Source organism: Amia ocellicauda, chromosome 17 (genome assembly GCF_036373705.1).
Source record: "Amia ocellicauda isolate fAmiCal2 chromosome 17, fAmiCal2.hap1, whole genome shotgun sequence".
NCBI classification, from domain to species: Eukaryota; Metazoa; Chordata; class Actinopteri; order Amiiformes; family Amiidae; genus Amia; species Amia ocellicauda.
In genome coordinates, this window is record NC_089866.1 from 21,871,309 (window position 1) to 21,882,796 (window position 11,488).

The 11,488-nt window shown below is 39.6% G+C and overlaps 2 protein-coding genes across 3 annotated transcripts; one reads left to right on the top strand and one right to left on the bottom strand.

Annotated features, from left to right (window-relative positions):
- Positions 1-1,454: 1,454 nt before the first annotated feature.
- Positions 1,455-6,111, bottom strand: LOC136712331 (GTP-binding nuclear protein Ran). The gene is made up of 7 exons (XM_066688845.1): positions 6,026-6,111; positions 4,851-4,900; positions 4,389-4,473; positions 3,912-4,037; positions 3,393-3,580; positions 3,069-3,239; positions 1,455-2,865 (listed from the first exon to the last, which is right to left on the bottom strand). The coding sequence occupies exons 2-7, from the start codon at positions 4,884-4,886 to the stop codon at positions 2,821-2,823; spliced, it is 651 nt and encodes a 216-aa protein (XP_066544942.1). The 5' UTR covers positions 4,887-4,900; positions 6,026-6,111; the 3' UTR covers positions 1,455-2,820.
- Positions 6,112-6,219: 108 nt separating this feature from the next.
- Positions 6,220-10,470, top strand: LOC136712949 (uncharacterized). Of its 2 annotated transcripts, XM_066689783.1 has the most exons (5): positions 6,220-6,416; positions 6,725-6,818; positions 7,101-7,202; positions 8,558-8,840; positions 8,974-10,470. In XM_066689783.1, exons 3-5 carry the CDS (start codon positions 7,156-7,158, stop codon positions 9,316-9,318), a joined length of 675 nt encoding a protein of 224 aa, XP_066545880.1. In that variant the 5' UTR covers positions 6,220-6,416; positions 6,725-6,818; positions 7,101-7,155; the 3' UTR covers positions 9,319-10,470. The 2 variants fall into 2 exon arrangements, with proteins under 2 accessions (XP_066545880.1, XP_066545881.1); XM_066689784.1 differs by lacking the exon at positions 7,101-7,202 and having other exon boundaries at positions 8,974-10,469.
- The last annotated feature ends 1,018 nt before the right edge of the window (positions 10,471-11,488 follow it).

Here is an 11,488-nt window from a genome sequence, read left to right on the forward strand (position 1 = left end):
AAATTGAACAGGTGTTCCTAATAATCCTTTAGGTGAGTGTACATTAGTTCTAATTCATATCAACAAAATGTATTTTTTAATGAAAGCCTAATTAACATACTTAAACCATTGGTTTGTGCAAAAGTTAAGATCAACTTGAAATACAACCTAGAAAAAACATCAACCTAGCAGTAGAATAGTATGTCTACACTGAACAAAAAGATCAATGCAACAATTTCAAAGATTTTACTGAATCATGAGGAAATCACTCGATTGAAATTAATCCATTAGGCCCTAATCTATGGATTTCAAGTCACGTTTTGAGGGAGAGTGTGATTAGCTGCTGACTGCAGGAATGTCCACCAGAGCTGCAGGTGGGTCCAGACCCTGGTGAGGACGGGGAGCCGCCGAAGAGCTGCCCTGAGACGCTGTGACAGTGTGTGCAGAAATTCTTCAGTTCTTCAGTGCAAACCCACAGACAATCCGATCCCGCAGATGAAGAAGCCGGATTTTGAGGTCCTGGACTGGCCTGCTTACACATGGTTTGCGGTTGTGAGGCTGGTTGGACGTACTGCCAAATCCTCTAAAACAACCTTGGAGGCAGCTTATGGTAGAGAAATGAACATTCAGTTCTCTGGCAACAGCTCTGGTGGACATTCCTGCTGTCAGCATGCCAATCACACACTCCCCCAAACATCTGTGGCATTGTGTTGTGTGACACAACTTGTCCCAGCCCATGGTGCACCTGTGTAATGATGATGCCGTTTAATCGGCTTCTTGATCCGCCACACCTGTCAGATCTTGGCCAAGAAGAAACACTCACTATAAGGGATGTAAACAAATTAGTGCACAGGAATTTTGAAATAAGCTTTTTGTGCAAACGGATCATTTCTGGGATCTTTTGTTTCAGCTCATGAAACATGAGACCAACACTTTACATGTTATTTTTGTTCAGAATATATGTATACAGATATAAACACATACAAGCCCAAACTCCATTACATTTTCGTTTGCTAGGGAAAATGCAAATGATTTATTTTAGTAACAATTTCAAATTACACCATTACCAACTCTAATGCATACACATTGGAGAGCAGTATTAAACCATAAGGGCATTACTTAAATATATCAAAGGAATACATACATGTGTAAACGTATTTTCCGCAAGTATGGTGGGCGGCAAACTATAGTCACAGCACAACAAATGTGCATTACCCCTCATCTGAATTATAGGTTTATGATCTAACTATTCAGTGATGTCAGTGATTCAACTCCATAAAAGCAGTTTTTACTGGGATCAAATAATTGAAACTTGCAGTCAAAAAATAAGCCTTACAACCTTATTTCTGGAAGATATTGGGGACATTGTTGTAGATATTGTGGGTTATTTACCTCAAACAAAACTCATAATTTGTAAGAACACAAAGAGTAATCCACTATGGACTGGTTTCAGGGAATAAAGCAGTGCACCAATATTCTCAAAACAAGTTTATTTTTGCACTTTGTTTTTACAGGTACATTGTACAGGTGTTGAAGGCATGAGAACCAACCGCAAGATGGGAACCAGTTGCCCTTTAATGCCTAGGAATAAAACTAAAATCTTGTTAAACCTGGCTAAAGAAATGGCTACAATCAACTCTATTTTAATAAACAAAACAAAAAAAAGTTTTGGTTAAATCAAGAAAACCTGTTCAGAAAGTGCCACTAAGGATTCACATTCCAGGTTGACATTTCTCACATTTCTTCCTCCACTAAAAGATCACTACAAAGTAAAATTTAAATCACTGGAGCCAATTCTACAACAGGTATCAAGTCTCCAATTACTCAGGAGTGCATTCTGTATATGCCACCTTGAACTTAAGACATTACATGCAGACAGAAATCGAAAACATTTATTAAAAGTATTAGGCAGATGAATAGAGGGGGGGTTGGTCCAATGCATATTCCATTGGGGGAAAATCAAGATGTTCATTCTCTAGAAATTAAATACAACTTGTACGTGCCATCTTTACAGCATTTCTTTGGATTTCCCCCAACAGTTAAACAAAAACCTTGTAATTGAGATTTTAAATGTAAATCTTAAAATACATGCCTAATTTTATTAAACTAAACCGCTGGCACACCCCATCAGCATACCAGGTTCAACTGGACACCAACATATAAAACAAAAAGGTACAGATCAGAAACTTGACAGCAGCACTTTACCCTGAAAGGCTCAATTTATACGAATCGAGATACGCCAGTCAAAAAAAAAAAAAAAAAAAAAAACCTGGAACGCTGCAGCAGAAAAATACACATGGCCAAACAGGGGTTCAGATGGGCATCAACGGCCAAGAGTGACGAGACACTAGAACTTCAATTGATGGTAACATTTGAGCAGCTTAGGCATGTGTTATCAGTTAGGAGTTGATCATATTAACATGCAATGAAAAATCCTGAGCCAATTGCTTTCAAAACTTAAACACAACTTTATTATGGTCTTAAAAAAAAAAAAAAAAAAAAAAAAAAAAAATGGGAAAAGTGCCACCAATGTGTATTTACTGCAGAAGGCCGATAAATTATCCAAATTTAGGGAGAGGAGAAAGGAGAAAAAAAAAAAAAAAACAGGATAGTTGCAGTCCAAAAAGCCAAGTATTACGCAGGTCCAAAGTAGTAGGAATCAATTTGTATTTTCCGCCACACTCACACTGAAATCCACACTCTCTTCAGCCGCTCATTTTTTTAAAGCACATACATAAATGTTCTGTTGAACTACTGGGGGGAGACTAGCTGCACCACCAAGATTTTTCACAGACAGCTGCCTATAAAACTAGACCGCTGGTGCCCGGCTCCAGACGTGCTTCACAGGTCATCCTCATCGTCTGGTAGAGCAGTCGACTGAGCAACCTGGCAAGGGAAAAAAACACCCAGGGTTAATAATGATACCGAGCACGCAGACGAGGGCACTGGGATACTACAGAGCAGCAGACAGAAGGGTTTGATCCATTACTAGAAACGATTACAGAAAAGCCACTGCAGGAGGGAGAACTACTTCAATCTTCATGGGAGCGCAAAAATGATAAACTTGGCATATATAAATGTGTACATACCTGCAAATCTTGCTCGTACTGTGCTGCCAGGGCGGGATCCATAACAACCTCGGGTGGTGCCAAGGCAGGCATGGCCACAAACTCCAGATTAGGGTCTCCAATCAACTTCCTGGCCAACCACAGGAAGGGCTTCTCAAAGTTGTAGTTGCTTTTGGCGGAGATATCATAATACTGAAAGAGAGGATGCATCATAAGCATACATGTAAAGATTTCAATTAGCATTATACAACCTTTACTCAAGAAACATTTCGGTTATATTATATAAAGCAAACATACTAAAGCCTTCTGTAACACTTCAAGCTACCACTAATGAACTCAACATACCTGAAGGTTCTTCTTTCTATGGAAGACGATGGACTTTGCTTTGACTTTCCTGTCTTTGATGTCTACTTTGTTGCCGCACAACACAATGGGGATATTCTCACAGACTCGTACCAAGTCTCTGTGCCAGTTAGGGACATTTTTATATGTTACCCTAGATGTTACATCAAACATGATAATGGCACACTGAGCTGAAAAATAAAAATACAAGAGATTAACAATATACTTCAACAAGTTAATGGACTTGGATAACATGACAAACCACTGACTAAAGAGATCCAAAGAAATCAGACTAGTACTCCATAGGACCAAGTTCTCATTTACTTATAAATGTTTAAAATCTTCAGAAGAATGTAATTTACATATGAAGTCTATAAATGCATATACACAAATCTAAAGTGATATGCTGACACGGGCCTATAAACACACTTTTTAAATTGATCCATTGCACTTCTTTTAACATTTGAAATCAAGATACTCTGTGGATGATATAAACATCCCTGTTGATCTCTTGAGCATTACCTTGAATGTAATAGCCATCACGAAGACCCCCAAACTTCTCTTGTCCTGCAGTGTCCCACACATTGAATTTAATAGCACCTCTATTGGTGTGAAATACAAGAGGATGGACCTCAACACCCAAAGTAGCTGGAAGAAAAGAGGGATTTTACATCAGTTTCAGCATGAGACCAGACCTCAGTTTCCTTTACTTAACATTAAAATTCTTGTTTCTCTGCCTCATTTTAAACCTGTAGAGTTTTCATATGTATTCAAGTATTTGTCAAGACTCCCAATTTTCAATGTAGCAAGTTCACACTTTTACAAGTCCTTACCCCCTGCAAAGACATTAACAAGAAGGGCAGGGAACAGAGACCCCCAACCATTCCCACACTATCTCAGAGTGGGAGATAGTATCTGGGAGGTGAAGGCCTTTTACAAATGTCACTTTGACACTATGGTTTTGGAAAAGCATGCTTTACTGAAAAAATGTAAACCTACCAACATATTTCTTCTCAAACTCTCCCGTCAAGTGACGCTTCACGAAGGTAGTTTTACCAGTACCACCATCTCCAACCAGAACAAGCTGGAGGGGGAGAAAAAAAGTTGAGGATTGCCATTTGGTTTGCTAATTCACTTGCAGGGATCCTTTAATGGGTTTACCACTAGGGGGGCTTTTACAGATACATACAACAAATTAGCATTTCAGTGCCGAATTAAAACTTTTCAAACTCAAAACCCAGTGGAGATTAAGGTTTCCAAATTACAGCTTGACCCAACATCTGGACAGTGCACTGCCTGATCACTTGGGGAAAGAAACTGGAATGAAAGTCTCATGTACAGAGGATGAGAGATCCAGTAAAGCAGCCATCAGCTCAAGCTGCCAAGCATGCATCCTGCCCAGAGAAGCATTTTCACGGTGGATCTATACACACACACACACACACACAATTTATACTTTACCTTAAACTGAACTTGGGGTTCTCCTTGACTTGCCATTCTCAATGTTTCACCTGCAAGAGAGACGGAAATGAACACATGAATCCACAGATGCAGTTTGCAGCTCGATTACGTTTAGGCCGACCAGAACTACAAACCAGTTTATCCTACGACAAAGTGACGGTGGTTTGGACCTGCCACCGTCATTAACTTTGCTTTCATCGAAACCCGTGAAGCGGATAACGCGTCGCAGTCCCGTGCGGCGGCCTGCACCGCAGTGTCCACAGGGCGAGGCACATGGCCATCAGGGCAGTCGATGATCGGTGCGCGCATTTGGGTCCACCCATTTAAACCAGTTTCAAAAGCACTGCCACTGATTCACACCAGTATCGCCCCACGCAGCCGAGCGCTTACAACTGCGAGCCACACGCAGCATGTGCAAACCGCGCTTTGATGACGTCAACATTTTACCAGCAACAGAACTAAAGACAAATCTAATAAAAGCTGAACAACTTTCCAATTGAGGACAGAAATGCAACGTACGTAGTACGTGAACTTCCTAGATCCGTGGAAAGATCTAGACGCACCCCCAAAGAAATCCTAAGCGACTTCCCTTATTAGGCCTATGTGATAAAAGCCGCATTTCTGGTACCCCACCACCCTCCTGCCCATCAGCCCTGACTCAAACGCAGAAGGCCCACTTTTGCCTCCCTCGATTACACAGGGTGGGTTTAAAATCAGCAAAAGTCTCATTTAACACAGTGGGATGAATTCAGATGCATTTTGAACCCCGATCCAGACACAGGACGTGTAATCGTTCAGATTCAGCCCGTATATCATTCCTACAATACTCGACTGGCAAAAGTGTTACAAAATAGCAGCAATGTTTCGAAACCCGGATTAATCTCCCCGTCGATCATTACAGTTTAGATCCGATTTGAAAACGGAACACGATCGCTGTAAAGTTGCCATCTCATTGTCACATAAAAAGCCCGCCAAGTCAGCCCCTTCCTACACAGACAATAAATCGGCTTTCAGCAAAAGCCTCAGCGATGCACTTAAAAAACCCAAAAATCCACACAAAAACCCTTTCGACGTACTGAACTAACCCGATAGTTGTTAATAAATGTCTTGCACTTGTGCGATTTGTGCAGATGCCTCTGATTATGAACAGATTGTACGGCTTCTACGCCCCTTACCGTTTCCAGAACTATCTCAGGCAGCTTCCGAATATCCTGGAGAAAATGGCGGAAGCGCGGCTCATATACCCGGCCGCACACCCCTGTCATGTGACGCGGATTCTCCATGGCAACTCGCGGGAAGGCGGGATGTTTGAAAGAGTCTCCGCCCACAACGAGGCAGTGACGTATGGAGTGCTCTTCCTTTGTCCCACATGGCTGTTGGGAGTCGAGACAAAGGCAAAGCATCGCTGCGCAGGGTGTGTGAAACTGAAGCGGCTCAATCGCCATGTTGTCTCATGTTTCCAGGTGCAAAACCATGTGTTGATGACCTTTGTTTTGGAGCCAGAATGGCTGCTGTTTCAGGCAATGTTTTGATGCTATCTTCGTTGTGAAAGATTGAACTTCTGAAGTAAGCCATCACTCAGTTACATTTTCTCAATTGTCTGGAACAAAGGAGAGTGTTTTGTATACAACAAAATGAATAAACATTGATATTATTTTGTGTTAAAAGCATAATTAAGGATTTTAATAATTGTGCGTACTGAAGAGCTAGTTTACACTCTGCTGCAAAGGTTTTAATGAAAACTATTACGGAAAGAAATGTGAAAAAAAATATATATTGGGCATGCTACAAACCATCTTTACGATGTTTATGTCTTAATCTTCTACATTGTACACTCTCGATATTATTCTATTTTTAAAATCGTTTGTTTTCAGAGCACTACACTTGTAGAATAATTGAGATGGCAGCAGATGGCGCCAAAGCGTTATGTTAATACAGCACACGGATCCTGCACTCAGATTATACTAGGTGGGTAAAGGAACACATAACAGAGTCAATGGTGAGACTTTTTTTTTGTTACAAATATAGAAAGACTCATCGACTCATTGGACAGTATATGCAGTCATTGCCACCTTCCTCCAATAGACACTGCTCATATATGGGCATAATATAAAGAACTACAAAATGGTTTTACATGTACAGCCTCCCTGGAGGCTATATATATGAGCAAAAGGTTTATACAGGTGCTAAAAATTAGTTGTCTGTTTGTTTCCAATCCTGGGTCTCTTGTCCCGGGAATTTAACATACAGAGAATACCTGACTGTGGAAAACCACAGAAGGCAAGGAACCACACTCAATGTTCTGATGAAGACTAACTGCATCAACACTGTTGTTTGCTCACTTTTCAAACGGTAATGTGCAAGATTAAAAATACAATGTTTTCTACAAAGTGAATACAGATCTGGATCTATATATGGGTCAATGACAAATAAGGTTTTAAAAATGAAAAACTAAATGCACAGCAAAATGAATGGAAAATACATTTTTATGTTCACAAGAATGCATTTAGTGTATTCTTGTTTGTTTTATAGCTTTTAAGATGGCATTTAATATTTTTTCATAAGATTTCTGATTTTACCATCCAAGAAATGTCAAGTGGCGCAACCGTATATTAATTTAAAAAACATACTTTTAATGTATTTCCTGGATACAAGTACATATGAATCATTATACTGTCTAAAATACATAAGACATACAAAACTTCCCTTTAAATTCTTTATTTATGAGGCTTTTATTACATTTCTTAGAAACAGACACTTATTTATGTTATTAAGCATCCAATTTCTCATAGGGAGAAAGAAAAACTTTTTTTAAACCATAAACATTTGTATATAGTACATATATTTATGACTTAACTTTGCAGTTGCAATGAAAATTGATATTTTAAAATATAAATTTTCTGCATGCACCACCTGATTTGCTCAATAACATTTGATTATCACAAAATAACAACAAAGAAGTTCATGCATTTTATTCTGGTTTCTTTTGGCTTTTAACTCACCCCCATTTTTGCTTGTTTTATATATTTTTTACAGTTTTTCCCAATTGTTTACACAATAAAATTGGAACGTGAAACGCACTTTTTGCAAAACACTACACACAGTTCTCTACATTAGGCACAACATTCAAAATTAAAATCTCTGTAGTCCCTTTGGAAAGCAATGCCAATCACAATGCCAAGCTCTATACACCAATTGGCAACACCCAATCCTCACAGGTGTAAACACTAGTTGCTGAATTGTTCACTTAGAAATCAGAGCTTTAGCACTAGAAAAGGCCACAGATGAGCTCTCCTGTTCTGGAGGAAAATGGAAGTCAATGGTGAAGCTAGAGCTAGAGGTCTAGGATTGAGAATAAGGAGGAAAAGGAGGATGAGGATGAGATCAGGACCACATTGGTTGACTATGTGCTCAACCATGGATTGAGTATGAGGGAGGCAGGGCAGAGAGTTCAGCCCAACCTGAGCTGCTACACGGTTGCATCTATCATCCGTACATTCAGAAATGTAGATCGGTAAGTTACCTACCATCTACACTACGCACTTTATGAATGTATACTGTAGTATACTGCAGTCCGACATATCAGTAGGTCTATGTTACTCAGTGATTGTTGGCCAATGTTACAGTAATGTCATTTCATATTGAAAGAAAGTAGATTATTTTAGCTTACTGTAACCAATCATATCATATTTGTGGATCTTCTGCAGAACTGAGAGACGGCCTGGCCATGGTGGAAGACACCGGCTGTTCACAGCAGAACAGGAGACCGCTATTGTGAACATGGTGGTGGCAAACAATACCAGTCGACTACGAGAAATCCAGAACCACATAATTGCAGACAACACAATATTCAAAAACATTCACCAGGTGGGCTTGTCTACATTGGTCCGTGTATTACAGCGCAACCGAATCCGGATGAAACAGGTCTACAGGGTGCCATTTGAGCGAAACTCAGAGAGGGTTAAAGAACAGCGCTATGAATATGTGCAAGTAAGTACTATACTGTGAATGTACTATCATATCAGCACTGTATAGACACATTACAATAATGTAATCCAGTGTATTGTGCCTCACCATATCAACTGCTCTAGGTCTATTTTACATATTGTCTTGTCTGTTTCAGAGAGTCTTGGAGCTGGATGCCGCTGTAGTTCAGCACGTTTATATTTACATTGATGAGGCTGGCTTCAACCTAGTCAAAAGAAGGGGACAGGGACGGACCATTATTGGCCACTGTGCCATTGTGAATGTGCCTGGACAGCGTGGAGGGAATATCACCATGTGCGCAGCTGTCCTCCATCACCATGCCAACCTTGGTCCCTACAACACCGCCTTTCTCATCACAGTCCTGGACACACTACATCGCATCCTCATTCCAGCCGAGCAGAGGGGTGGACCAGAGCAGCCCAAGTTCGTGAGTTTCCACCGGGATGCTCTGGTCCGCAACTGGTTTATGGACCACCCATAATTTATTGTTCTACACCTCCCACCATATTCCCCATTCCTAAACCCAATTGAAGAGTTTTTTTCGGCATAGCAATGGAAGGTGTATGACCGCCATCCCCTCACACGCATGCCTCTTCTCCAGGCAATGGAGGATGCATGTGGTGAAGTGGGCACTTTCGGCGGCTGGATTCCTTCCACACTGTTTAGCCAGGGAGAACATCGCTTGTTATGTAGATGAGGTGCTGAGGCCAGACCAAAAAAAGGAGGCGGGATGCAGCCTAATTTCTTTTGTCTTACATTTTGCATGTGTTTTTGTCTTTTTGTGTTTAGAGTTTTGAAAGAATTAGTTACTTTCATTTTTTATTTTTGTACAGAAAAACTTTTATCTTGCTGAATGTTTTTCCTGGTTTTCTCCTGTTGGGTATGGAAAGTGTTACATACAAAACACAAGTGTTCAAAAATACTGCATTTTGGAAATAAATGACAATGTTTGTTTATATATATTTCAGTAGGTATACATTACTGTGACAATCTTTTACAACCGGCTACAGTGTAACACTTAAAATGCAAAAGGCATAAACCTACTGATGGGATATTCATAGTAGTGCTTTGTGTTGAGCACATCAGTGTGTTGTTGGTTGGTAGACAGATCTATTCATATGACGTGTGTGTGTCATTTTGATGCAAAACAACATTTTGGAAAGAGATCAAACAGTTTTGAATGCAGTGTTTGCTTTTGCTAGAGATTTGTAGAGTTTTGCATTTTTTGTTTGTGGTTTTGTGTTTTGTGTTTAGAGTTTTGGGAAAATGAGCCAAAGATTCAGCAAACGTGTAGACAATTGGGAAAAACTGTAATATTACATTTTTAATATGTACATTATAAGGAATACAGGTATGTGACACCTATCAAATGAAAATGGACAAACTGTACTATAATTTTCTGCATCGTTGATCATGATCATACAAACTATATTACACTACTACCAAGTATTTTTTCACAAAAACAGAAATGTGTTTTTTGAAATTAAAATGTTTGACCTTTTCCTCCATTAAAGTGTAATGAACATTTTGAGATGAAAATTCATGTTGAAATACCACTCAAACTGAAATTTGTGTTGTTGGGTGAAATAACCTAAGAAATGAAGGAATAATGTGCAATTGGAATAACGGAAAAATAACGGAAAAGTTTAGAGAGAATTTCTAACACAAAATGCAAAAATATAAATCAAAATCACTGTTTTCATGAAATACATAAGGCATTATTATACAAAATACATTTTCTATATGAAGTATACATTCAGTGTATTACATACATTAACTAGCAAACATTCTTTCATGTATGACTCTGTTCATGGACTGGAGGTTCACAATGATATCCTGGGTTAATTTATTTAGTTCAGGTGTTTCTTTTGATACAAAAATGAATTAGAATAGATGCACTTAAATAACTTAATATCATAGAGAAAGATTATTATGATCATTCAAATGTATTTAATATATTCAAAACCTTGAATTAACATGACTTTTTTCCATTAGTGTAACTGTAATTCTGGTTGCACCGTTTGACTTGGTTGTGCCACCTGACTTTTCAAACTCAATTCAAATCTAACAAGCATTAACTTGGACAACTATATTAACATTTGGCCTTGAAGTAAAGTGTATACATACACCGATCAGCCATAACATTATGACCACTGACAGGTGAAGTGAATAACACTGATAATCTCGTTATCATGGCACCTGTCAGTGGGTGGGATATATTAGGCAGTAAGTGAACATTTTGTCCTCAAAGTTGATGTGTTAGAAGCAGGAAAAATAGGCAAGCGTAAGGATCTGAGCGACTTTGACAAGGGCCAAATTGTGATGGCTAGACGACTGGGTCAGAGCATCTCCAAAACTGCAGCTCTTGTGGGGTGTTCCCAGTCTGCAGTGGTCAGTAACTATCAAAAGTGGTCCAAGGAAGGAAAAGCAGTGTGACAGGGTCATGGGCAGCCAAGGCTCATTGGCCCGTGTGGTCTGATCCAACAGACGAGCTACTGTAGCTCAAATTGCTGAAAAAGTGAATGCTGGTTCTGATAGAAAGGTGTCAGAACACACAGTGCATCGCAGTTTGTTGCGTATGGGGCTGCGTAGCCACAGACCAGTCAGGGTGCCCATGCTGACCCCTGTCCACTGCCGAAAGTGCCTACAAT

Bases quoted from the DNA above. Each gene is read 5' to 3' on its own strand.
- LOC136712331 (XM_066688845.1), bottom strand. From the start codon at position 4,886: ATGGCAAGTCAAGGAGAACCCCAAGTTCAGTTTAAG. The intron at 4,038-4,388 runs GTAGGTTTACAT...CTTTTCTTCCAG, and splicing joins GTTTGAGAAGAAATATGTTG to CTACTTTGGGTGTTGAGGTC. The intron at 3,581-3,911 runs GTAATGCTCAAG...TTTATTTTTCAG, and splicing joins TGATGGCTATTACATTCAAG to CTCAGTGTGCCATTATCATG.
- LOC136712949 (XM_066689783.1), top strand. From the start codon at position 7,156: ATGAAGACTAACTGCATCAACACTGTTGTTTGCTCACTTTTCAAACG. The intron at 7,203-8,557 runs GTAATGTGCAAG...GATCTTCTGCAG, and splicing joins GTTTGCTCACTTTTCAAACG to AACTGAGAGACGGCCTGGCC. The intron at 8,841-8,973 runs GTAAGTACTATA...TGTCTGTTTCAG, and splicing joins AGCGCTATGAATATGTGCAA to AGAGTCTTGGAGCTGGATGC.